This window comes from Fusarium graminearum, chromosome 2, assembly GCF_000240135.3.
Source record: "Fusarium graminearum PH-1 chromosome 2, whole genome shotgun sequence".
NCBI lineage: Eukaryota > Fungi > Ascomycota > Sordariomycetes > Hypocreales > Nectriaceae > Fusarium > Fusarium graminearum.
Genome location: NC_026475.1, coordinates 6,435,839 through 6,461,996, shown reverse-complemented (window position 1 = coordinate 6,461,996; position 26,158 = coordinate 6,435,839). Strand labels below are relative to the sequence as shown.

Below are 26,158 nucleotides of genomic sequence, written 5' to 3'. Positions count from 1 at the left end.
CTCGGAGGCAAGGGTTCACAACCAATGAAATCAAGGTCCGAAACATCGGAAGACTCAAGAATAATGTCGGCTCTTAAGCCCAAACTCGTCAGGCCAAGACCTCGTTAAACAACTTGTCAACGTCTTCCATGGGCTCACAGATGGACTTGATTTCCCCATGGGGTTCTCCCTTAACAGTTCTGTGGGGTAATCAACCATTGGCCTTTTTTTCGTTCCGGTATGGACATGAATATTGTTATAATCTCCTTGGCCCTGACGTTTCAAATTTGCTGAGATCCAGCATCTATCTACAGAGTACCACAACTGTCTATTGTTTACTGGCAGTTGTCCTCCCTTAAACTCTTTACACAGATTTCTGTCAATGAAAAGCGGCATGAGTTCACCAACAAACAACAAAGGGGCTGCCGCTTCGGTTGGCACTGATCTTGCAGCAGTGAGGCCCCTTTCTTGAGTAGTTTTCGTATATGAACTTACACTGACAATGCTTCAAGGTGCTTCCCGATGATACACGACCGTGGTGGCGCGTTCCCCATCTCCTCAAGCTCAACCTTCTTCTTCTCATCCCCCTAATTTCCTCTGGTGCTATCGGCTACGATGGCTCCATGATGAACGGCCTTCAGACACTCCCCCAATGGAGAGGCTACTTCGGCAACCCCGAAGGTGCCATGCTAGGCGCCCTCAACTCCGTCTATCCCGCCGGTAAAGTCATTGCGCTGTTCTTGGTTACATATGTATGCGATCGTTTTGGTAGAAAGCGGGCTATGGTGGTTGGATCCGTTGCTTGTGTCGCGTTTGCCATCATGCAAGCTGTGTCACAAAACCTCGAAACCTTCATTGCCTCGAGAGCGATCCTCGGGTTCTTTACCAGCTTCTTAGCCCAGCCGAGTCCGATTCTCATCACCGAACTTGCCTATCCGACCCACCGAGGGAAACTCACTGCGTTGTACAACACATCCTTCTACCTTGGCGGTATAATCGCCGCATGGTGCACGTTCGGAACCTTCAAGCTCGACACAACATGGAGTTGGAGGATTCCCTCTCTTCTTCAGGGAGCCCTCCCCGCGCTGCAGCTCATCGGTGTTTACTTTCTACCAGAGTCTCCTCGATGGCTTGTCGCCAATGGGCGCCGGGAGGAGGCTCGTAAGATCCTGGCTACATACCATGCTGGTGGGGATGCGGATTCTCCCCTTGTCAAGTTTGAGATGGCCGAGATTGAGGGGGCTGTGACGCACGAAGCTGATGCCATGTCACAAAACTCTTGGCTCGAGCTACTGCGCACTCCAGCCAACAGAAAGAGGACTCTTATCGCGGTCATTGTTGGATGGTTTGCTCAGTGGAATGGTGTCAACCTCATCAGGTATGTTGTGTAACCCGGCCCCGCACCCGGTAGAAGTCGACTAACACATTGTGTAGCTACTATCTAGTCCTTGTCCTTAACACGATCGGCATCACCAAAGCGAGAGATCAGACTCTGATCAACGGCCTTCTGCAGATCTCCAACTGGCTTGCAGCAATCTTTGTTGGCGCTATGTTGGTGGACAGACTTGGACGTCGTACATTGTTCTTGCTTTCGACATGTGGCATGTTTACGTCCTACGTCATCTGGACTGGTCTCAGCGCTTCTTTCGACAGCAGTCGAAGTCCGTCTACTGGCAAGGCGATTGTCGCATTCGTGTTCATAACCTTCTTCTTCTACGCTATTGCATGGGCACCGCTTCTTCAGGCATATACAGTTGAGATCTTCCCATACACACTACGTGGTCGTGGCGTTTCTATCATGTACATCAGTACCTTTATCGGTTTGGTGCTCGGAAACCAGGTCAACCCTATTGCTATGAAGAGCATTGGCTGGAAGTACTACATTGTGTTCTGCTGCATCCTGTTTTGTCTTATTCTAGTCATTTGGTTCCTGTTTCCGGAGACCAAAGGCCACAGCCTTGAGGAGATACAGGCTCTTTTCGAGGGCGAGTCGCACGGCGCGATGCAAGCTGGGAAGCTCGAGGACATTGAGAGCGCACATAATGATAAAGAGGGAAAGAAGGACAAGAAAGTGGACTTGGTTGAGGTTGCATAGAAAGACTTCTGTGCGGCTTCGGAAGTCGGGATATGTAGTAATCGTATGGTATCATCATGACATTCATGCAGCAAACGAACCCAAGTGAAATGATTTGAATGGATAGAGTGCTGGTCTATGATGTTGCACCGCTGCTGCAAGAGAACCGCCCGAGGCTGCCTGCCGTGTGCGTCTGACCAGTCGGAATAGGCGACAAGCATATTCGCGTTACACTTTACTCACACATCAACAGGCTCAACCAGCCGGTCTTGGTGACACGAGCATTGATGAGACGTTTTACGATGAAGAATTCCTTAAGATAACCAGCTTGATGTGTAAAACATACGAATACTCATCTGAGAATGATAATAGGTAGTTGTTGACCTAGGCGAAATTCCTTCTATTGCCGATGTAATCGTGCGTCGAAACAATTCCGTGTGTATGTGTTTTCGGCCCGATTATAGAATGTGGTGTATCGAAAGTATACGAAGAGATCTTCATCACTTCTAAAACGAACATGGTATGTGTCGCTGGAAAGTCTGATAGCTGGGCATCACTCTGCTTGGCCATCCAGCTATAAAGGTATCGATCCGACCGTTAGTCATAACCGAACAACTCACAGCACTATTTCAACAACATCAACCAATCTGAAAACAAGCACTCAGCTAAATCTACCAACAACATGAAGTACTCCACTGCTACTATCATTGTTCTCGCTCAGGGAATCTTTGCCGCACCTTCGTTTTTGAACAAGATCGGCCACAACAATTCTAAGGCCAGTCACCAATCCACTGGAGGTGATATCACGTTAGTTACTATCTTCTGCACTGCCTCCTTTCTTGCACTATGTCCGCTAGCTCGTGATTCATATATTTCCTTGGTATTGCGCCATTGGGCGGGTTTGTCTAGCTAACGCGAAACTTTAGTCTGTCTATCAAGGTATCGCAATCTCCCATGAATGGCGCGTTTCATAAGGCTGTGAAAGACGAGCTCTGCTGGTTGATATGCGCCAGCGACGAGCTCGAGTGTCCCGACGATTGGGTGAGTGCAAGCAAGAGCTGTGTTGACTGGAAGCTACTAACAAGGATACAGTACTCCAAGAAACAGGTAAGAATATATTACTAGAGTTTCGAAATAACCCATCAGCTGACGCAAAAACTACAGGGTGAATGTTGGACGTGCTGCAAGGAATAAGGGGACTAAAGTTGTGACGATGTTGCACGACGCAGCCTACCGCGTTGTATATCACAAGCTCAAATAATATCCAAACAAAACGCCCTTGTCATTCACTCACATATCGACATACCCCGCCAGCCGACCTTTGTGGAATATATCGTCGTAAGAGGTCTCACGATAACAGAATGCGTTCGAGTTAACCAGCTTGACATAGGTAATCGGTGAAAACGCACCATGCAACAAAAAGACTCGTTGGCCTTGATTTATGCTCTATGTGCCACTGTTAATAGACATTCGGCATGTTACACGTAGCCGTATAATGTCACCGTTCTGTCGCTATCCATCGTCGGTCCGATCGAAGACAACGTGTGCTTGGGTGCCCCAGAAATGATCATTCAATTTACCTCTAATAAAGTCGATAATCTAATATCACATCACTACCTATAAAGATAGTGAAGTCGCCCCTAGTCTTGGTCAAACTACTCAAAGCACTATCTCCATATCTCAGGATAACGTTATAAAACAAGCACTCACCAACAATATGAAGCACTCCACTGCTACTATTCTCGCTCTCGCCCAGGGCATTATTGCCGCACCGTCCATCTTGAGCAAACTTAGTCATGAGAACGTCAGAGCGATCCATGCTTCTCCGGGAGAGGATTACACGTGAGTAGACAGCCTTCTTGTTTACCTGATGATTTTTGTTTTCTTCTTATTGAGCCTTTGAGTGGGCTTTCTCAGCTAATATGATAGTTCTAGTTTGTCTATCAAACTATCCCAATCCCCCATGGAGAGCGACCTCCAACAGACAGTTAATTTTGAAGCATGCTGGCTCGTATGCTTCATCAAAGAGCATGAATGTCCCCAAGGCTGGGTGAGTCAGAGACAGCCTATGTTAACTGCATATGTTGCTGACCGTATTCTAGTATGCTGAGCAGACGGTGAGAGAATTAGCGTCATTTTGTAAAATACAGTCGACTAATATTTAAACTGCAGGGCAATTGCTGGACGTGCTGTAAATCCACTGACTAACGCTATCTTTGCGCCATAATAGCCTGACTTTGTATATCTATGAAGCCTGGTTGAGGTTTTCAAAGTTGCCCAGAAAATTACTTCATGTTAATCTACGCTCGTTACATTCGGACAGTCGTTCATTCATTGGAAAGGACCTCTGATGTATAGGTAGTCCATACCCAGACAAGACACTACCACTAGTTCAGTGCAGTAAGAATGACAATAGGCATCTGTCCCTGTCATTTGTTTGAGAATAAAATAAGGTATTAGTGAAGCGAATAATGATTTCTACATCTTGAATGTGGGTATGTTCCATTCCGCCATAGCTAGGCAGGGCAACTTCTTCGCATAAATCACATTTGATATACCGTGTACCACTAGCCTCTGGCTAACTGAACTGCGTTGCCATTCTTATTCATCAATGTGACGAGAAAAATCTCTTATAAACGGTGAGTACATGGAGTAAAGAAATTATTGCTAGAAACCGCTGGCACAACATAGACATTCTGGAGAGATGGTCATTTTTCAAGCCGATAGTTTGTGTAGTCAGCGGACATTTAGCTAGCAGCATGTGGTGAGAGCAAAATTATTTCTGCAGACATTGTGAATATGTTACAAATATACGGTGGTACGTAATAAGCTTGCAGGTAAGGTAGATCAGTGGTGGCTCAAGGATGTCGTGAATCAGTAAAAATGTTGAAGGTTCACGTGCAGTGGGCATATAATATCAGATGTTTATGAGTATTCGAACGCTAATATCACACACATCTCCTATCTAGGTATAATACAGTATGTGTACCCTGTAAAAAAGATACGATACAGCGGAAGCTCATATGACGAGAAATGTACTAATACTAGTAACTAATCACTATCTGCCAATTACTTGATTTATAACATCAGAGACAAACGCGTGTTGTTCTAGTCTTCTGTGTATTTGCTACAGTTCAATTTACTTGATAACAGATATTCTACCTCGTATTTGACAATGGACTTAGGTTGTAAACCTAAGGACTCGATGCTAGATATCAAGGTCTCTTGCCAAAGTGGGCGACGAAACAAAGGTGTCATTCTACAGTCAGGGACATGACATAACCATACACCATAATGAACATAAACACGAAACAATCACATCCAGTTATCCAGTGCCAATCATGTGAACAAACAGGCATTATTCATAACGCACTGCACAGGTTTCGTTTCTACCACCAATGCACCATTCAAGCTTGCAGCGATATGCAACATCTTTTTCAACTATCATTCTACTTAAATGCCTAACATCAAATGCCAGGAGCTTACTCCTTGGAGTATAAATACCTGGAGGTCCCCGACCTTCCCCTATATATATCCAAAACCCCAACACAACTTCAACTTCAACACTAGCTAAATCGAAACCTCCCACAATTAATAGACATGCCTATCTACACCTACATTATCGAGACTTCACAAGTCACACATAAATATAAAATGGTGCAAGTTCTCGAGGACATGTATGGTAGGGACAGGTTCGGTGTACAGGAAATCGGCCCAAACGGTTTCCGAATCAAAGTGACTACTTTTGATCCCAAGGCACCATGGGAGAGACTTAGGGCGCTAGGTGTGGTATGTCAGGCGCTTCAAATCGATGCAGGGGCAGCGTAGAAGAGAGAGTAGAGAGATGGGGATATATCGTTACGTATTGCAAGCCTAGATAGTTTGGAGTGAATTAGAAAGATCGTTCATCCATTTACAGAACTCACTTAAGTGATACAGTATTGCTGAATCATGCTCAATTGTTCATCATTGTGTTAACAAATGATATCACCTGCTGATAACCTAATTGAACTTTGTACACGACTTTCGAGACACTTGCAGTAGTGTTTCTGTATCTCAGCATTGTACTCGCTATGCCGCGCTGAAAGATTCCACTTTGATCGATCCACCCAAAGAGTTCTCAGCATAATTAAAGATGCCGAAGCGATAGGCAATGAAGAAAGCCCACCCGTTGTAAAGCTTGAAGTTGGGGCCAAGCGTCTCGTACTTGGATCCATCCCAGCTGAACGAAAAGACAGTGTTTCCAGTTCCCGCAGGATCAGTGTCCATTTGGATCCTCAACCAAACAGCGGTCCGTCCTGCAGGCACAGCAGCAGTGGCCTTGACATCACCCATGCTAGTTGTCGCGCCATTCCATTCGTCCATATTCATTCCATGCTTCGTAGCGAGTGTGAACTGCCCGTTTGTGCGATGAATGCCAATGTACGCGCTTTGGTCACGGAAAGCCGAGAGACCTGCACGGTCTCCGTCTTTCATCTTGGAGAAGTCAATCTTGACAGTTCCGACGGGGCGGCTGCCGTGAGTCCTGTGAGTAAGAGTGTTTCGAGCTTGGTAGATATCCTTGGTCACTGTCGCTGTGCGAAGAGTTAAACCGTTGTTGACAGTGAACGAATTTGTGTCGGGGTTATGGTTCCATTCCCATGAAGGGCCAAGAGATGTGCCGGAGAAGGTATCAGTTCGCGCCCAGTTTTTGGTTACACCTGAAGTGCCGGGCAAGGTTGGGTATGAAGATCCCCAGCCGCCATTACTACCCTTGGTGAGAATAGGAAAGCCATCACTGCCCCAAGTAACAGGTGCTAGTACTGGGAGACGTCCAGCGGGGTAGGCCCAGGTGAAGGACATGAAGTACCAATCACCCTTAGGAGTCTTTATGAGACTACCTTGGTGAGGTGAATTACCTCCATTGAGGGGAGGTGTGACCCTGTCGGCAAGGAGCTTCTTTTCGTAAGGACCCCAAGGACTCTTGGACTTCCAGATCCAGGTCTGGCTACCGCTTGGGCTGTCGTTCAGGACGTAGTAGAGGCCGTTAATCTTGTACATGCGATTACCCTCGAGGTCCTCCTTCCCAATGTCGGATTTGCTGAAAACACCTTGGGACTTGACTTGACTGAACCCATCCTTAGACAATTGAGCGACGCGGACATCTGCAGATCCCGACACAATATACATAGTGTCATCATCGTCAATCAAGATACCATTATCGTAGTGACAGTTTCCATCGCCGAGATTGCCACGGTTCGTCCAGGGCCCCTCAGGCGATGATGCGGTAAATACCCAAGTGTGGTAAAAGTTGACGCATCCAATCCAGTACCAGAGACCATTACTTTTTCTGTACCGCATCGATGAAGCCCAGGTTCCGCCACGGTAGCTTCGCTGGCTTCCAGTCAGGTCATAGCCATCGCCAAAAGTGAGGCGAGGGATAGAATGGCCAACAAGGTCCCAGTTCAGCAAATCCTTTGATCGTAGGATCGGCGCTCCAGGACTATAGTGGAAGTTGGAAGCGGAGAAGTAATAGTTGTTGTCGGGACCCAAGAAGACATCATTGTCAGGAAAGTCAGAGTAGATGATGGGATTATTGAAAGTATCAGCGCGAGGAACGAGGCCAGCCGACGTTGGAGTCAGAGAAGCGACCCAGAGGCCGGCTCCCGCAAGGATTGTGGACACCTTCATGTTCGGATAATTGACGAGCGAAAGCGGTACAGTCTGTTTGAAACAAGCTTAAAGAGATACTTATATGGGCTCGGGTTATATTGCATAAACCAGTTCCGTTCATGATGTTGTCTACATACGGCAATTCCAAGCTCGGACCTACGGCCTGAAGCAGCAATTTCGGTACTCGACTCCGGACATCCCAAGTTTGGAACATGCAATCAAGACTTCTTTCAGCCGAGACTGGATAATTGTGAGTGGTACCTAAGAGTGGCAGAAATTTCAAGTCCGAAGACTCGTATACTAAAAGCAATATGCTTGAGATTGGGTCTATAATAGCAACAAATAATTAGCCTAGTACAGATCATATAGTGTTCAAGTCGAGCAGTATTATGCTCTTGCAGTCTTGACGCATGTTTGGTATCAAAAAATGAAAGAATCACTGGCAATTTATTCAACGTAATTATGCTCGCGTTACCAACATTACAAAGTAAAAAGATTTATTAATCGCTCATTATCTATAACTATCAAATTTCAAGCTCAACGTGTACTCAGCAGCTCAAGTGCATATTAATCGCGAAGATCCACGACAACCTTCTCACTGCTCACACCCTTGAAGAACAACAAATCCAGCGCATCATTCAATCCACCCAGTCCACCAGGAATCTTCTTTGCAGGGACTGATACCAGACTGTTGGTCTCAAGCGCCTTGGGGAAGTATGTATCGAAAGTCCATTTTAGCAGCTCTGCATTCTCCTCCTTGCCCAAAAGCAGAGACCAGCCCTCGAACTTGCGGGCAACACCGGCGGGTAGAGTTTCGGGACCAAAGGGAGGCTGTAAAGCATAGACAGAATCGCCGCCGTGGGCCGCGACGACTTGGGCATTGAGCTTAATCGTATCGCCAGTCGAGATTGTATCAACAACTATGTCATAGGGTCCAGAGGCGGTGAGTTCTTTGATCAGATCTTCGGAATCCTGAGTATGATCGATAATTTTGGTGGCACCGAGATTGGACACAAAGTCCTTGTGCTTAGGGGAAAAGGTTGTGACAACATCGTATCCAGCTTGAGTGAGGTACTGAACAGCCATGCTGCCGATGCTGGATGTTCCACCATAGATGAGGATCTTCTTTCCCCGAGACTTGGGCTGCTCTCCAGGCACAGGTCTCTCCAGCTTCAAATTATAGTTGAAGAGAGCGGGAATGGTGGGGAGGTTACCAACGAGGCGGACAGCAAGGTCAAGAGTTGTATCGTCTGAGACCTTGGTAGTGGTTACCTCTTGTGAGATGGAATACTCTTGGTAAGCACTATACTTGCTGTCTTGAGCACCTGCAGTCTTCATGCCGACGACCTTGTCACCAACTTGGAAACCGGTGACTTCGGATCCAACTTTGTCAACAATCCCAGCAAATGAGCTGCCGAGAATGGTGGGGTATGGCAGTGGAAGCATTGCGACCTTTGCAATCTTGGCGTCAACAGGTTGGAGGGCAATGATCTGGTTCTTGACGAGTATCTCATGAGGACCGGGTTGGGGAGTTTCGATCTCCCGAATGACCAGGGGGGCCTTGGCGGCGGGGACTTGAGCTGCAAGATGAGGCATCTTAATTGATGAGATTTCAATAGTCCTTGAAAAGTAGAGGTAACAGAGTAATATGTATGAGAATCGTTGGTTGATAGACTTGTAATTGTCTTAGGCTTGATGTGTTGGGTGATGCTGTTTGAGATATTGTTCGAAATGATTGGGATCTTTGGGAATTAAGTATTCGTTTCCGTTGATGCCCTCCCTTCTATCACATCTTGCTCTCGGGATTTCTTCATGGTGGAAGGATTCGCGACTTGGACCATTTGTTCCTGTATGTCAGCATAGGAATTCTAATAGAGCCGTTGATTATCTGACAGCATGAATCCATCTGCAAACAACGTCGTTGCGACTGGTTGCTCGGAGTCTTGGCATTTCGCGAGCGGGGCTAGTGACATTCTACATCTGAGAAGCTAACAGGAACTACTTGCTTTCGTGTGGTGGCTGTGTGGTGTTGCAAGTAGCCGATATTAGTCTACCCCTGTCAGCAACATTCCCACACTCGGCACAGTTGGACCAAGACCGAACACACACTTAGCCGTGAGGGCTTGGACCTTGGCTCACCAATCAACACCCTAGTCCAGTAAAAGTAGACGCTATCGGTCTTGTCGAATTGCCGAGCTGGCGTGGTCTTTGCAATCAAGGATAATCGCGAAATCATGGACATCCGACTTCTCCATCTTAGAAATCGTAGGATAGCTGATTGGGAATCAATAATAGTGCTAGTTGAAACTCAAGTTATTGGTTCGGAAGAAGAAATTGAGTACATAAATACCATGATCTCCTTCTCGAATTTAATTCATCTCTCACCATCAATCACCACATCGACAGTACAACAACAACAGCTTCACATACCAAACTACCAACTCCAACCCTAACATATCACATACTACATACAATAAACTCATTAAAAAATAATCAACAATGTCTCGTGCAATCCTCATCACTGGCGCTACCGGAAAGCAAGGTGGCGCTGTCATCAACGCCCTGCTTGCCAAGAGTTCTTCCGAGTTTCTCCTTCTCGCAGTCACTCGCAACAAAGAGTCAGCTTCAGCTAAGAATCTGGCGGCCAAGTCTTCCAACATCAAGCTCGTCGAAGGCGATCTTGATTCGATCCCCGCTCTGTTTCAGGCCGCTAAGCGAGCCGCGGGAACTGTGCCCATCTGGGGTGCCTACTCTGTTCAACTTTCCATGGGCAAGGGTGTTACCCTAGAGGGCGAAGTCCGCCAAGGCAAGGGCCTCATTGACGAATCTATCAAGGCCGGTATCAAGCACTTTGTTTATTCCAGCGTTGACAGAGGTGGTGATGAGAAGTCTTGGACCGATGCTACAGTCGTTCCTCATTTTAAAACCAAATACGAGATTGAGCACCACCTACGCAACTCTACAAACAATGGAAAGAGTTCTATGAATTGGACCATTCTCCGTCCCACCGCATTCATGGAAAACCTCGAGCCTATTTTCGCGACAAAGATCTTCCTCACCATGATCCGCGACACTCTGAAGGACAAGCCTCTTCAATGGGTCGCCACCGAAGACATTGGATATTTTGCTGCCGAAGCTTTCACTGACCCTCGGGGTTGGAACAAGAAGGCCATCAGCATAACGGGTGACGAGCTTACTTTTGCTCAACTGAGCGAGGCTTTTGAACATGCGACCGGCGGGCCTGCAGGAACCACATTCGGAATCCTGGGCAAGGCTTTGAAGGTTGGTGTTAAGGAACTTGGAATCATGGTCAACTGGTTCAGAGATGAAGGATACGGAGCCGATCTTGCCAAAGTACGACAATTGAACCCTGAGGCCAAGACCATGGAGCAATGGGTCAAGACTAGCGCTTTTGTGAGCCATTGATTGATATATAGTAGAACATATTCTTACTGAAAAGGGAGGGTTTCATTACATCGTATACTAATAGGAACTGGGTGACAGAATGAGAAGGACGGATAGACAAGTTTCACTATCATATATTAATTCAATATGTTTTGTTTACTACCTGACTTGAATCTTGATTGTGAATCTACTCGGTTGAATCGTTTGCCGACTACTTTGGGACAACAATGAGTGCAACTTCGTTTATCCAAGATTTACTTGCCGTTTCCCAAGATTCACATCTGTAGGATATCGCAGCACACGGACTCGGAAACTCGTGACCAGAAACATGAGTAAGATATGAAAGATACATATTATCTGGCAAGAAAAAAGACTAAAAGGTAAATATACCTCGCACAGCTTTAACCAGGTTTTGTGCCAGAAGCTTATGGATGGCTCCACTGGCATGATAATCATCAGCCCAAAGACAGTTACTGGCCCCGAAACATGTAGCATCCTTTGCTCCGTACTTGGCATAGTTGTTGACGACTTGATCAAATGAGGGTTTGGTGTCAAAGATTTGTAGTTTGACGGTTGGGTGAGATGAAGTGAAGGCTGCTGCTTTGGACTGTACTGCCTTGTTATAGGAAATTATGTCCGCCCTCAGACGAGCCAGGTCAACTGCTGGTTGACCGATCATCTTTGGGAACTGATCAGCGTACGCTACGAATGTTAGCATTTAATGATATAATTGTGCTAGATCGATACCATACCGGGAATATTCAACAGAACAAACTTGTCAAAGCCATCATCAACAAGTGTTTGCAAAAGTTCAAAGTACCGATTTACACATTCTGTGACAAGAGCGTTGGTCTTGCTCCAAAACGCTTCACCAACATCATTGATCCCAATCCAGATCGCGACTAAAGTGTCTGCGTCGCTGACCGCTGGTGCAACGTATTGTTTGTATAGGCCTACTTGGTCTGACATAGAGTATTGTGCCCACGAATTAACAATTTTCTTGTCGATTGTAGCTCCACTGTAGGCAAAGTCGTATGTTAAGATGAGGGACGTGTTGAGGGTGGAAGTGACATGGCCAACCCAGTTCAGTCCAGCCGAGGTCGTTTGACCAGGTAGTCCAGGGTTACCGATGGGGTTGGAAGCCGAGGGGAGCTGTCCTCCTGGCCAAAATCCGACAGTTGAGTAAGAGTCACCGCTGTACAGTATCAGATCAAGACTTTCCAAAGGTAATAATTGGCTTTCTTACAAAACAACCAAGTTCTTAGAACTGGTCGACCGCACAGGGCTGGCGAATGTCTGGGAACAGCACACTGCCAGGGCTAGTTGTGTAATAAGACCCTTCATTCTGCCGAACAAGGAATGAAGTATAGACTAGAGTATACGATACCACTAAGTGTAAAGGTTGATCTTCCAAGCCGAGTACATCGTTATTTTCCTTATAACCATGTCTATTATATGTCTTCTAAATCCAGGATCTAATTAACCCGAAGTCGTAGATCTCGGAATGATGTTTCCGATTGGTGGGACATCTAATTGAGAAACAGTTGTCATTGTTTGAAGGATCGAAAACCCCTCTTTGCGAACCAATCACTTCTAATCGGATATAATGGAGTTCAAGTCAATTTAATAGCCGTACATCGCGTCGGTTTCAAGAGGAAAGTCCAGTTTGCAACGGAGAGCCATGGTCGACGACCGTTCTTCCGACTAGGTATGTGGGGGTTTCATCCTGGCCACTTACTAACAAGCAAGTTAAGGTGCTCTGAACATGTGTGAGATGATGATGTTACGTTCATAACCTTCGTCTGGCAGTAGGGCTTACGGGATACAAGGATTCTCGATAAGGCAAAGTTAAACAAACTCCGGACGGACGAGACACACATTATCGGAGTTGTCACATAATGAGAGATTTGAGAAGGGCCACCCTTTCCATCGGATTTCTCACAGCAATGTGCTCCGCGTTATCTCATGGTTACATCTATCCCTCCCACGTAAATAATCTTGTGTGGTCACAAGTACTACTGCCAGTCTCGAGGCGCGGTGCTTCTGACTGTACTTTGGACTACTTGGACTAATTTCTTACCTTTAAATTCTTACGACATCTCACAGTCACTATCCTTATCCGGATAGAACAATCACCGTCGAAATAATAGCGCCCTTTGTGTCATTTCACGTTGCCCGATACAGTAGGAGATATGACTCATGACATCTACATCTCAAATAACCAAGTTAGAGCATAAGCTTACGTGAACAACAAAACGTCTATAATGAACAACATATCTGCTTTTTTTTCATTAACTCAAATCGTCTTCATTCATCAAAAATAATATTAGCCCATAGCAACAATGCCAGCAATGATCACCAAAAGGCCGGGACTTATGCAAGTCTCGGTGTCTCGCAGTGCCGAAGAGAAACGACTGATCCCTGCCTACTGTAGTAGTCTCGCTCGCCGTGCGAAAGAGCTTGAGATCCTTCGCAAAAACATTCTTGTTGATGCAAATGGGACTGAGCTGGCATTCGGCATCCAGACTCGCTTCTCACCCCATGCTGTGGCCATTTCAGATACTCTCTTTTCGCGACTGACTCAACTTCATGTCCTTCTAGGTCGTGTCTTTGTAGATATCGTGGATCGGTGGTTCACTGATGAAAAGGCCCGTTTTCCGGAACGTATGCCTTTGGATCCATCGGAAGAGTCTCTGCTCAAGTGGATAGCGTCTAGTGGGCAGATTCCTGACTACCGCGATCATGCTGGCTGTTGGCGCAGCGATATTTTGTTTGGACAAAGCCCTGATGGTGTTTTTGACGAAGCGCCGTCTATCTGCGAGATTAACGGCAGGCTTCCCCTCAATGGAACACTCGGCATCAGTCTAGCCACAAATGGTCTCAAAGAGATTGGAGCAGCCAAGGGAGGTCTGGAGACGCAGAGCGACATGGAGGTACCTAGCCTGTCTCTTATATCTCCCTCTGGTCTTCTAGTGACTGATGATATATGAATAACTAGGAAGCATACAATCGCCTTATGTCGATGTTTGACCCTGAGAAGCCGTTATTTACTATCCGCGGCGACTGGCCTGGCGCAGACTCCAAGACACTTTCTGGCGCCAACGTCCGTAGGAACAGGCCTCCAGTCGAAGCCGTGGATCCTAAGAATCTCGAAGTCAGAGAAGACAAATCATCACCGACTGGGCTGTCGCTCTGGGACAAGTCTACTGACATTCATGTGGGGCAGTGGATTATAGAGATGCTGCAGGAGGAATATGCTAAGTTGGAGCCAGCGGTGGCCCAACAGCTAGCCCGCTCACCGTTGAACGATCTTCGCACTGTTTTTATAGTTCACGACAAGAGGCTCCTTGGTATCATACCGGAAGAACTTCCCGGCATGGTCGCCAGGGGGGTGCTGACGGCTGAGGAAGCCGGGATTGTGGATGCTGGGATTGCCCACACTATAAACCCCGGATCTGAAGGCCTGCAAACTTTGATCAAGGAATCAGAGGCCAACCCTGACATAAGGACAGGGTACATCTACAAGCCTTGTCGGGACGGCATGGGACACGGTATTGAGCTTGGCCGCAACATGACGCAGGAAGCCTGGCTGGAGCGCCTGAAGAATCTCGCTACCCCAGACGTCCTGCGCCCGCACGATCATGCAGCAGTGATTCAAAAGCTTGTCGACCACAAATGGTACGATATGGTTCGTCACGAAGTTGCGAGCGACGATGGTGCAAAGCCAAACAAGTTTCATATCATTGGATCCTTTTTTATGTTTCACAACCAGAACTATCACGCTGCCCCCTGGCGAATGGGGCTAGAGACGCATCTTGGTATCACTGGTGATAAGCCAGGTGTCGTTATGGCCATGCTTCGTCAGCCAGACTGGCCAGTCGGCTATGATCAGGAGGAAGAGCCATAACTTGCGTAAGTTGCGACAAGAGGTTCTCAAGAATCTTGAGAAGAAAGGACTTTGAGTCCACCATCAGTCATTATATATAGCATCACTCGAAGAACTGCAATGTGTTTGGGTCGTCATTATCATCGCTTATGCAATAGTGAACACACACTCAATAAGATCTTGATATCTTTGTTTATTTACCATTCGGCCTCCGCTTCAAACACAACTTGTGTTGGACCTAGCTCGGCTCAAGGTAAAATATCATAACAATTGCCCTACCGCGTAGGCTCCAAAAGAGGGATTGTCCCTCAATGTGTAAATAAATGTCTCGTGAAGCGAAAAGAAACTCTTGGCAAATAACACAACAACGGAGATTTGCTAGTCACCACCAACGTAACTACTAATTCACCCATCATAAGCTCGACAATACTTCCGATATTGATTTCACGGTTCATTTTACCCTGCGTCATCAAAGAGAGCCAGGAAACCTCACCAAGGACCCTCCATCTTCTGTATATCAATCTTCTATCTTCAAAACCCCCCTACTGTGTCGCACGGCATCCCGTTTTAGGCTTATGAGTATGGTGATGATGATGATGATGGCGATGATGGGATCCCTTAGTCTTGTGAGTGTGACGATGGGGGGTTTCAGCCTTAGATGATGAAATAGGCGGGATCTCTGCTGCATTCGTTTGTGTTGGCGCATGTGTAGCGGAAATTTGGGGGTATCCTTCATTTAGGATAGTTGGCTTGGATACAATATTGGCAGTGGTTTGAGATGCCGGCTTGTGAGTCGTGGACGAAGCAATCGAAGTGGTGGCAGATGACTTGATAGCCCGGACATCGGATTCTTCCAAACGATAGAGAAGAGAGCCCCAACCGAGTCCATCATAGTGACCTGAACCTTCTCCCCATGAACCAGCACCACCCTCGAATCCACCAAAGGATTCCAAGCTGTTGTTAAGGTAAGCCGTAGTCCAAGGAGCCTCAACGCCTTTGAGTTGAACATAGTGACTGTAAAGCAACTCCCATGCTGGTCGGACTGCGCCACGAGAGGCGTCGCTTATGACATCGAAGGAGACGATTCCGTTTGTGTATGGCTCGAATGGGACATCATTTCCCAGGTTATAGCGAGCAAAGTACTCGGCACTGTGAAAAGATATCGGTTAGCAATGTATAACTAAGTATGGGATGAATGACTGCTACATACCCGAGGAGAATACGGCTGTTGTTGTAAGCGAACAAGTCTTCGCCTTGGTTCCATGCCTGCTGCCCAATGGCTCCCAAAAGTTGGAAGTTCATGCTTGAATGACCTTGATCTCGGCCAGATTCCTGTCCTTGTCCAAGTAGCTTGCCAGTGCCCGGCTCCTCCACGATGTTCGAAATGGCGTTGTTGATGTTCCCGTTGCCGACACCATGCTTAAAGTAATCGATGGTGAAATCCCAAGTGGTCTGATTCTCAGTGACCACTGCGATAGCAAGTGCGGATGCAATATTGCACTGTTCCCAGTTGGCAAAGAAATGTCTCACATTGTGCTGTGATCCAAGAACTTGGTTAAGGAAATCGAGATTCATTGGCAGAAACAATTCTTTCAGCAACTGAATTACCTTAGGTCGACCCGATTCGACAAAAGGCTTGTAGTCATGGAGCAGTTCAACAGCGTTAGCAAGCTCGTAGCCCTGCAGGCCTGCAGTAAGATAAGCGTCGTCACCACCGCTAAGGACCTTCAATTTGTCTGCCCAAGCGACGAGAATATTTGATGCAGCTTCTGCAAATTGCTCATCTCCAGATACTTTCCAGCGTAAGCCAAGATTGAACGCCGCTGCGGCATCGTGCCACAACGCGTCTCCATTCTGGCCTCGGTTAACCTCATAGACTGCATTGTTCTTGTAGTCCGCCTTGCCGAATGGAATGCTGGTCAGCTTTTCCCACGACGCAGTCCAGGGCTCTTTTTTGGCAGCAAGCTTTGTCTGGATACGATCAATGTCTGACTGAGAAACAAGGAGTCCTGGGTGCGTGAAAGCGAAACCGAATGAAGAAAGACAACAAATCAAGAAGAAGTGAACCAGCACCATGATGAATCGAATTTGTTAAAGAACGTAGGGTTTATTAGAGAATAAAAATGAGCGAATAAACGAATGAATGAATGATAGAATAGTATAAATGAATGTTGAGAAAGGACCCTGCTGAGACAAAATTGTTCCTGTCGCCGAGTAGATATAAGTATACATATAAAACGTAACATCGAGATGATCGCACTATTAGACGCGCATCAAACTCTACTAGTTAGGCGCGCCAATCTCTAACATCGCTCGTATGCACCTATTGAAGGTTATTCCGGAAGTCTATTATATAATGGGCGGGAAGCTCCTCCAATTGTTTGCCTCTCGTTTACGGACGACAAGGTAACAGTGACATTTGAAACGAAGCCACAACTGTAAGAGCCCCATCAATGTAAATCTTTGCAGATTATAGCTAGTATCGGTTGTGTCTAGCATGAAGAGAATGTGGGGTGCTCGTCCTGTCAGCCTCCCTGGAAACATAGACTTAATCAAATATTTATTACGATCCCCTGCTGTTTTTCAGCTCAAACAATGGCTTTCCACAACTCCGCATTTAAGGCAGAAGCGTCCAATGTAGGCTTCAGTGATAAAAGTTAGTATCGTAAGTTGATTCACAAGGGAAGAAAGGGGGGAAATAACTTTCTGCGACCTCATCCTCTGGCCCCTTCCAATTTCACTCTTCCAACTAAGTACCAGTTGCAGGTATAAGTCGTTTGTTGATCTTTAATATGATATGGATCAGTTCGTGTTAACCATATGAGAGGTTACAAAGTGACATCTAAGACACTGTCATTTGCTCCTCGAAATGGCGAGTGATACTGGGAAAGACAGTCTATTCTCCTTCTAACCGCTGTTCCATAACATCCATGTCAAGTTCGTGAATAGCGCTTAAACCCTGCAACCGGACCTTGTTCGCCGATTGATTTCCTTTCTACTCTGTATTCATGAAGTCTTTCATAGGCCGGTCGTTTATGTCGTCGTGATCATCAATTTTCGCAATTTCAAATTTTGTAGAAATCCCAGTCTCTTTTCATTAGCAGTTGAACAAACTTCCACAGCATGGTATGTTGTACCCCCATAGCCTTGACGTCGTCCCGCCCTCTTACCCTTGTTGGCAGGGCTTTATGGTGTGGTGGATAATAGGCATGGCCCTTGAAGGACGATCACTGTCTCATATGTGGAGTGTCTACAGATATTTAACTTGCAATTCAAAATCTTCGGGGTATTTGCTGGTCATGTTGAGTGTTGGCCTGAAATTGAGGACCAGTACATGAGTACGGGGGTTAAAGCGTGCAGGCCAGGCCTCTCGCTAGTGACCACAAGCCTTAGTCACACTAAAGTCAGATTCATACCGCTACAGTTTCGGAACTAGCATAACAGGGTTCAGCGCGTCCTCTGTCAACAGTATTACACTAGGGTAGAGAGTCGGATTGCATAACAAGAGTGAAATATTGGAGCAAGAGGCTAGGGACCGACTATGCTGGACATTCTCATTGATCTGTGAGGGACATAACTGTTCGTCTATCATATCAAACATTAAATAAACATCCCACTCAGACTTGAGTCTCTCTTTATTTCTTCTCTTGACACTCTATGTCATGTAGCTTTTGGGCCAAATCTTGAGCATAGCCACACATGGTCATCGTGGGATTCCAACTACCCGCAGTGGGGAAAAGGGCAGCCCCAGTGACGTGAACATTCTCAATCCCATGAGGACGATAAAGCTCATCAACTGAACCACCACTTGCCTTAGGTCCCATGAAGCAAGTGCTAGATTCATGAACAATACCGGGGATTCGGATAGTATCGACTGCTGGTTTCGTCTTGATCCAGGCATGACTTTCTTCATCCCACCAGTCGATATCCGACTCGTGTTCGTGGCCACCTGCCATTTGTATAACGGTATCATAAGTTGCTGTATCCATCACGTCCCAACAGGCATAATCGTCTTTGCTCAAAGTATATTGGAGGTTGACGTTGCAAGTTGGGTCAGTACCTTTATTGAGCTTGACATGGTTATCGGTATTCTTCTCGCTAAACTCTCCAAGAGCTGAGCAAACTAAACAGTATCAGGTTAGCATTTTTCATTCTTTGTAAAAAATGACTGCATACCAAATACAACGTAGTCCTCGGAGTCAGTAAGCTGATCAAGGGTCGCCGCAGCAGCATAATCAGGACATTCACGAGCCGCGTCCTCTACATCGTGTACCGGGTGGGGACTGTTCACGGCCGTGACCGAGACGTGATACTGTAGGCCGTTTTGAGGATGCTTACCAGCCACGTATGCAGCAGCCATATTGAGGGTGTCTTCCTTTTTCCATCGCTTGATGTTAGTCACGGGGCATCTGGCTGAGATGTGTGTCACGAAATGGCCAGTAAGCCTCTTTCCGACGATCTCACGACACTCCTCGAAAGAGTTCAGCAACATGGTAGCGTTGGGAATGGCTCCAGAGCAGAGGATAATTCTAGTCTTGTTCCCGGTCCAAGACAAAGTGCCCTTGCTGGTTTCGAGAACGCGGACGAAATTATCATCATCGCCTTTGGTCATGGTTTTCGCCACGCAGTCAACCATTATTTCCAAGGGCGCTCCCTCGTCTTTTTTGGCTAGTTGTCTCTGGCGTTCCAAGATGGCGAGAAGAGGGCCGGGGACAGAGAATTTGTTAAACCGCAGACGGGAAGTTGGGCTTTGGCGCCCGACAGCAAGAGGGGCCGACTCAGCATAGTCAGCAGTAGGAATCTTGCTAACCCTCGTTTTGAGAATGGCATCGATGGCAGTTTGCAGGGTTCCAAAGACACCATCCTTGATCTCAGCAGCGGATGTGACGTTCAAAAGGCTTTTGGCGTCGTTCCAGAATTTGTCTTGTTTGGCGGTCTCGATCATGGTCTCAGGAAAGTCACGCATGAGGTCTGGACTTGGCTGAGGGCTCCAAGCGGACCAAAATGTTGATCGGCCACCGAAGAATGGGCAAGATCCATGGCAAAACTTGAGCTCTTTTGTTTCAAAGGTCTTACGTGAGAGAGTCCAGGGAAATGTCTCAGAAGGGCCTCCCAGGACCATTTTGAAAGGGATTGGTAGATTTTGGAAGTGGGAAGGAAGCCAAAATCCTGTAAGAATTCAGCGCGTTAGATGACGATGCCACTGTGACGAGGGAAGCGTTGGGAAGCACTCACCCCCACGCTCTAAGCAAAGGATTTTAGCATTCTTATTCAGTTCCAGAGCTTTTTGAATGAATGCAAGAGCAGTAAATCCTGAGCCGACAACAATGTAGTCAAAGTCTCCATGGGCTAGTATGTTCCCCCAGGTTTGGTCACTACGAGGAGTCAATGTCATATCTGGAACAAGTACTGTAAACTCCAATAAATATTGTGTCATACCTCGCAAAGTAGTCAAGGGCCATGACAGACGTAGGAGTAGGTGCTTGCACACTAGGCACAGGGTACCCGTACGTGTTGGCTGGCTGAGGCTGACGTTCATCGTGCTTTTTGCCAACACGGCAGTGAAAACTGGGGATGGTTTTCCCCGGGATGGTCAGATAGTCTGGGAGGCTTTCAGAGTTCATGATATGGGCAACTGTAAGATGTTGTAAAATTGAGTAAATTGCTTGATTTGCTTGTACGGAGTCCGGTTATCATCAAGCACAATTGGCCTGCACCGTCCTATTTATGTTCTTATACCATGCGGCACCTTTATGCATCATAAGGAGGCATTTAGAGATGTTGTAACTTTCTACTTTCCCTAGGCTTGCCGACAAGTCGACAAGGTATGTGATCAACGTGGTTGATGCATCTTACTTTGAATCAGGTCATGAGATGTGCCCTTAGTTTACATGAGTGATCAGGATGCTCCAACAGCTGGGCACTGGTTTTGGTATAGTTTAGATGTTTATGGAGAGCTGAAGTGCTAGAAAGGAAGGTTGACCGGGAGGGTCTCACATCGGATACCCGGCACCATCCCGGCATACGCCGCAACAGATCAAGAAAAGAAACCTTCATTGACAGCTCCGACGAAGTGGTTACACGTGGGACTATCCATGCAGTTGAGGTGCAAACTGGGAAAACGATACCTGCATCTGATTCGCTAGTTGTCGTCGAGGGAACTTTGGACCCTACAAGCCTTAAGGCTACTGGGGACGCTTGTGGAACTAAAACATCAGAAAGTAACCATGGTAAACCAATTGCGTACAATGAGTGATGAGGGTTTTAGCTAGGCCAATAGTTCAGTAGCACCCCGCATTTTCGGGATATCCCGTCTTACCTGTGAAATTAAGTAGGGAGTTGTCCGCGTGTTCCAAGTAGGATACTAACTGTGTCACTTGCTCCGTAGCTACAAGTTGCAGTATGCAGAATTTAAACAAGAAATCTCATTATTACACCTAAAAGAGAAAGAATCCTTGACAGCTAGCTACTGCTGCTTCTGCTTCTTCTTCTTCCCTTAGTACAGCCCAAGAGACCACCCTTCAATTAGCTATCAAGCATCGATATTTAACTGAAGTACCAAGCCTCTGTTAGTTAATCTTTTCTTAGGAATCTAAAGCTCTCAGCCGCAGTGGACTAGGAACGGGTGGCTGGAGCCCAGACCATCATCCTCTCAGCCTCCGATTTGAAACATGGCCAGAATCGGCATACTAAACCGACTATGGTGGGCTGATAAAAAAACAGTCTCAGTTGAAAACGTTGCATGCACCATTTTGGTCACGCTAATTGCTGAATCACATTAGCAGCCTGTGCTATTGCCAATTAGACTGAAGCGTTACCCATACAGATCATTTGTGGCGGGCTGACATACCTAGACATAGCTCAGCAAGCCACTGAGTTCCAGCTGGATCAAGTCTTCCGTTTTAGATAGCTTCGACCACTAGCAAACCGTTACCCAGCATGTCACAGCTGTGAAAAGACGGAATGGAAACCTTCAAAAACTCCTCTCCGTAGCGGAGCAGATAAAGGCTAACATTGGGCAAGACATCGAACGAGTATAAAGGTTTTGAATAGAATATATATAAACTCAACCTGTCCATCCCCAAACTCCTACCACATCATAAGCAAAATACATCAGACATAACAACGGCATATTGTATCAGACAAACAATCCATACTGGTCTGCTCATCAAGTAGTCATGACTTGGCATGCTCAACTTGTCCTGGTGCTGGCCCTGGTCTGCCTGGTGAATGCCTCGTGCTCCGGCAGGTCAGACGCTTGTTCCTCCAACCCAATCCTTGTGCGAAGAGTCAATACTCTTAACTTTCAACCCGAATCATGTAACCTCAAGTGGAAGTTGGGCTGTACGAGGCCCGACAAGAATGGCGGCAAGGAGCAGAAACCGCCGCCCTACCCCCTATGCACCACATGGGACTACCCATCCGGATTGCTGCCTGTTGATTCCTACACACTATCGTTACAGGCAAATACCTTCAGTAAAGGCTCCGCCAATGCCACGCTACACGGCTTATGGCCAGGATCAGTTGGTGGCAAAGGTGCCAAGAATCAGCCTTACGGGTGTCGTAACGGCGAGGAGTTCGATGAGACGATCCCCAAGACCTTCCACGACCTGCTGAAATACTTTTGGCCCACAAATCCAGAGTTCAAGAACACAATGCAGTGCTTTATCTTGTCTGAATGGATGAAGCATGGCACCTGCGCAGTAATTCCTGGTGCTGACGGCGAAGCCTTCAGGCTGTCACAAGAGTCATACTTCCGTACGGCGTTTGTGTTAGCCAACGAGTTCAACGCAAACATAGCTCTGCAAGAGCAACTCAAGGCACCAACGCCGATGACAGATATGGAGCCGCTTATTACCACTCGCTGCGTGCAGTGCGCGTACCTAGCAACAGTGGGCTGGGAAGGGACAGATGTGGCAAGCGTTCCACGTATGTCAGCGGACTGTATCGACACGTGCTTTGCTTGTGGTAAGGACTGGGACAGGTGCCCTCCTGCACAGCTAGAAAGCACTGTTGAATTGGATCCCAGCAATGCACCACCGAATGAGAGTGGCAGTGGTAGTGATGGACCCGCAAGCTTCCGGTCACTAGACTTTGCTGTGCCAGGCCTTGTCAACAGTGAGAACATTTCCCCGTGGGAGGGCACTTGGCGCTCGTTTGGAGCCGAGCAGCTGGGCTCCGGCAAGTTCGAATTTGCGCAGACCTTTACCGATACCACCATGACCGTCACTACAGACAGTCCATATCCCCAGACGTGCAACTATGAGAGACGTGGACCTGGGGAGCTGGTACTTAAATGTGGCAGCAATAACTCCCACCTGGAGGAGTGTCTAGTACAGAGACTGCCAGACGTTGGCGGGCTTGAAGCGGCCTTTCTAGCATGCAACCACACTGGGGCCCCGGCGCCGGGAAGTTTCTTCACTGCTATGGATACGCCTGGGTGCGGTAACTTTCTCATGTTCCGTTGCAAGGCATCAGCAGCAGGTTGTTCCTTTTCTCCAGATGTTGTGTCAGCAGACGACAGTAAGGCGACAAAGCCTAATGCCGGGGCTGAGTCTGACTCCAAACCCAGCTATATTAGCCACTCCCACCCGGGCATCGCTGGATCACCACTCAAGCTTCTGGGAACATGGCGCACGCTCCAGGTGTCGAGCCACTATGAAAAGGGCCTTGCACGGTGGAACTTCACTTCCGACGGCCAGGCATCGATGGAGTGGCCGAACTACCCCAGCCGCGGTGTTACACGTTACTCTGTCTCGCACTCTCAGGAAGATCCCAGCCGAGTTCTCCTCGCCGATGCCACCGGCGCTATTACCAACTGTCGCTTCAGGTTTCAATATCAGCCTGTATACTCCTACGCAACACTGGATTGTGATGCACCAGACCAACAGGCAGGAGACAAGAAGAGCTCGCAACATACAAAATGGGCCATGGGTCGATGTAACCCTTGCAGTGCCTCATGTCGCTATTCATGCGGTCCTGAGAATGATATGTGCGGTGTTGGATCTTGCGACCCGGCCGAGTCTACGGAAACAGAGCATGCTGGTGCCTCGCTACCAGCCAAAGACGGTCATAACTGGTGCACTCCAGAAGACTCCAGCTGCTGGCCCACGAAGACGGCCATCCTCAATCTGGAGCAGGCGCTGGATCCTACAGTACCAAGACTTGGACTTCAATGGAACAACTACCCACAACCGCAGCCAGCGCCAGTACCAATGGGCTCCATCAAAAACCAGTCATTCTATGGTCTAGGTAGCCAAGGACTGAAAGCGTTGTACTACTACGAAGACATCAATGAGATGCAGCGCCCTTGCTACAGTGCATCTGGTGATGTTAAGATTTGGAACGACGTGTCGGATATGTGTAAAGCGGCACTTCACCAGAACGAGTACCGTGATTGGAACCCTTTTATCGTCGTCTTTCCGCTCAATGAGCGTCATGTTGCTGCTGCCCTCACGTTTGCCGCGCAGCACCGACTGTGCATCGCCACTGCTGGCACAGGCCACGAATACAACAGCCGTAACTCATGCCCAACTGGTGGCATACTCATCCGCACAATCCTGCTTAAGGATAAGACATTTATACCTACCTGGAACCAAGACCCTACCATCGCCCCTGCTGGCGCGTTCCGCTTTGGTGCCGGTTCTATCTTTGCTGAGATGCACGCCTACTCAGCCAAGTATGATCGCGTTGTCGCATCGGGTTGGTGCTCCACTGTTGGCATGGTTGGCTTCCATCTCGGTGGTGGCCATGGACCATTTGCACCGTCTATGGGTCTTGGTGTTGATAACCTGCTGGAGATTGAAGTTCTTCAGGTCGGCAGTGATGCCCAAGACAATCCCGTTGTCCACAAGAAGATCGCCAGTCGTCAAGAGAATCCACAGCTCTTCTGGGCCATGCGCGGTGGCGGTGGTGGTGTCTGGGGTGTTATCCTCTCTATGACCATCCGCGCTCATGAGGTACCCGATGGCGGCCTCAACCGTGTCTTCATCTCCCAGAAGGGCAATTTCTGCCCAGGCCCACGAGACTTCGGTTACGAGTGGCTCCGCGACATGTGGGTTCGCTTTGCAGCGTGGCAGCTCAAGCTCAACCACAAGGTTAGCACACAGCCCGCCTTCTTCATCAACACCACCGACTACAAGAATGGTGATCTTTGCAAAGTCACCTGGAGCTTCAACTTTGAGTATTTCTATGCTGGTGGCCAGAAAGAAGAGGACTATAAGCTGTTCCGTGATGGTCTCCAACACGTCCTGAAGAACTACACGGCACAGGAGGACAGGTATGAGTCGGCTTATGAGTACCTCCTCTCTATGCCCGCCAACAAGTTTTCACTCATCTCTACGAACCCGTTGCCAGCGTCAAGTCCGCCCTCCGATGCAGCCACTGGTTCTCAAAACTCAGTCCTTGTCTCGCGACAGATGATGGAGACAAAGTTCGCCTCGACCATGATGGACGTGTTAGATATTTGCGTAAAGACATTGAAGTCTCCTGACAAGACATCACCGGATCCAGCAGGTTATCGTTGCGGTTTCCACTATCTCTACACGTCACTGACGGGCAACCTTGGCAGCGTGCAGCCAAAAGACACAGCCATCTCGACGGGTTTTCGCTCGGCGCTTATGCTGTGGAATGCACGCACCTTGACCACGCAGCAAGCCAACGAAACGATATATAAGCTTGGTCCAAACAGTTATTTCTCTGAAAGCTCCTATGTAATGCATAACTGGACAACGAGGTACTGGGGTGAGAAGAAGTATGGACAGTTGCTGGCTGTGAAGAAGGCGCATGACCCGAAGAATCTTTTCTGGTGTCATCATTGTGTCGGCGATAACCCGAAGGATGCATATGGAGAGCCGCTCGGTCCTCAGGGCGATGTTGTTAAAGAGAAGAAGCCGAAGGTTGAAGTGAAGGACGAGCTATAGTTGGGGACCTACGTGTTTTGGACATTGTGAATCCGGTCCGTTGATCCAGATTGGTTTATATATCTTGCAATGTCTATCATGAAAGCAATTAAATCTTTTATTCTACGTAACAGAATGATTAAAGTGCCTTTTTCAAAGACGTAGTCCCTCGTGTATGCCATAGTAATCGTGAAACCTGAACCTAGCTGTTCCCATTGTAGCTCCCGACAGTAGCCAGTCTAAAATATGCAATTGTGCTTC

The 26,158-nt window shown here is 47.5% G+C and overlaps 9 protein-coding genes across 9 annotated transcripts; 4 read left to right on the top strand and 5 right to left on the bottom strand.

The window, feature by feature from the left end:
- Positions 1–128: 128 nt before the first annotated feature.
- On the top strand, positions 129–3,247 carry FGSG_03608 (uncharacterized protein; the record flags this gene model as incomplete). Its single annotated transcript, XM_011323792.1, has 10 exons — positions 129–217; positions 352–433; positions 492–1,357; positions 1,414–2,065; positions 2,307–2,425; positions 2,628–2,649; positions 2,676–2,860; positions 2,980–3,094; positions 3,146–3,160; positions 3,200–3,247. 10 exons carry the CDS (start codon positions 129–131, stop codon positions 3,245–3,247), a joined length of 2,193 nt encoding a protein of 730 aa, XP_011322094.1.
- Positions 3,248–6,124: 2,877 nt separating this feature from the next.
- Positions 6,125–7,723, bottom strand: FGSG_03609 (uncharacterized protein; the record flags this gene model as incomplete). The annotated part of the gene is made up of 1 exon (XM_011323791.1): positions 6,125–7,723. The coding sequence occupies one exon, from the start codon at positions 7,721–7,723 to the stop codon at positions 6,125–6,127; it is 1,599 nt and encodes a 532-aa protein (XP_011322093.1).
- A 549-nt stretch (positions 7,724–8,272) lies between these two features.
- On the bottom strand, positions 8,273–9,301 carry FGSG_03610 (uncharacterized protein; the record flags this gene model as incomplete). Its single annotated transcript, XM_011323790.1, has 1 exon — positions 8,273–9,301. One exon carries the CDS (start codon positions 9,299–9,301, stop codon positions 8,273–8,275), a length of 1,029 nt encoding a protein of 342 aa, XP_011322092.1.
- A 903-nt stretch (positions 9,302–10,204) lies between these two features.
- Positions 10,205–11,131, top strand: FGSG_03611 (uncharacterized protein; the record flags this gene model as incomplete). The annotated part of the gene is made up of 1 exon (XM_011323789.1): positions 10,205–11,131. One exon carries the CDS (start codon positions 10,205–10,207, stop codon positions 11,129–11,131), a length of 927 nt encoding a protein of 308 aa, XP_011322091.1.
- A 352-nt stretch (positions 11,132–11,483) lies between these two features.
- FGSG_03612 (uncharacterized protein) lies at positions 11,484–12,454 on the bottom strand (the record flags this gene model as incomplete). The annotated part of the gene is made up of 3 exons (XM_011323788.1): positions 11,484–11,812; positions 11,863–12,305; positions 12,357–12,454. 3 exons carry the CDS (start codon positions 12,452–12,454, stop codon positions 11,484–11,486), a joined length of 870 nt encoding a protein of 289 aa, XP_011322090.1.
- Positions 12,455–13,452: 998 nt separating this feature from the next.
- FGSG_03613 (uncharacterized protein) lies at positions 13,453–15,017 on the top strand (the record flags this gene model as incomplete). Its single annotated transcript, XM_011323787.1, has 2 exons — positions 13,453–14,043; positions 14,109–15,017. The coding sequence occupies 2 exons, from the start codon at positions 13,453–13,455 to the stop codon at positions 15,015–15,017; spliced, it is 1,500 nt and encodes a 499-aa protein (XP_011322089.1).
- Positions 15,018–15,538: 521 nt separating this feature from the next.
- On the bottom strand, positions 15,539–17,072 carry FGSG_03614 (uncharacterized protein; the record flags this gene model as incomplete). The annotated part of the gene is made up of 2 exons (XM_011323786.1): positions 15,539–16,145; positions 16,207–17,072. 2 exons carry the CDS (start codon positions 17,070–17,072, stop codon positions 15,539–15,541), a joined length of 1,473 nt encoding a protein of 490 aa, XP_011322088.1.
- A 1,559-nt stretch (positions 17,073–18,631) lies between these two features.
- On the bottom strand, positions 18,632–20,620 carry FGSG_03615 (uncharacterized protein; the record flags this gene model as incomplete). Its single annotated transcript, XM_011323785.1, has 4 exons — positions 18,632–19,119; positions 19,173–20,165; positions 20,232–20,371; positions 20,436–20,620. 4 exons carry the CDS (start codon positions 20,618–20,620, stop codon positions 18,632–18,634), a joined length of 1,806 nt encoding a protein of 601 aa, XP_011322087.1.
- A 1,554-nt stretch (positions 20,621–22,174) lies between these two features.
- FGSG_03616 (uncharacterized protein) lies at positions 22,175–25,969 on the top strand (the record flags this gene model as incomplete). Its single annotated transcript, XM_011323784.1, has 1 exon — positions 22,175–25,969. The coding sequence occupies one exon, from the start codon at positions 22,175–22,177 to the stop codon at positions 25,916–25,918; it is 3,744 nt and encodes a 1,247-aa protein (XP_011322086.1). The 3' UTR covers positions 25,919–25,969.
- Positions 25,970–26,158: the final 189 nt, after the last annotated feature.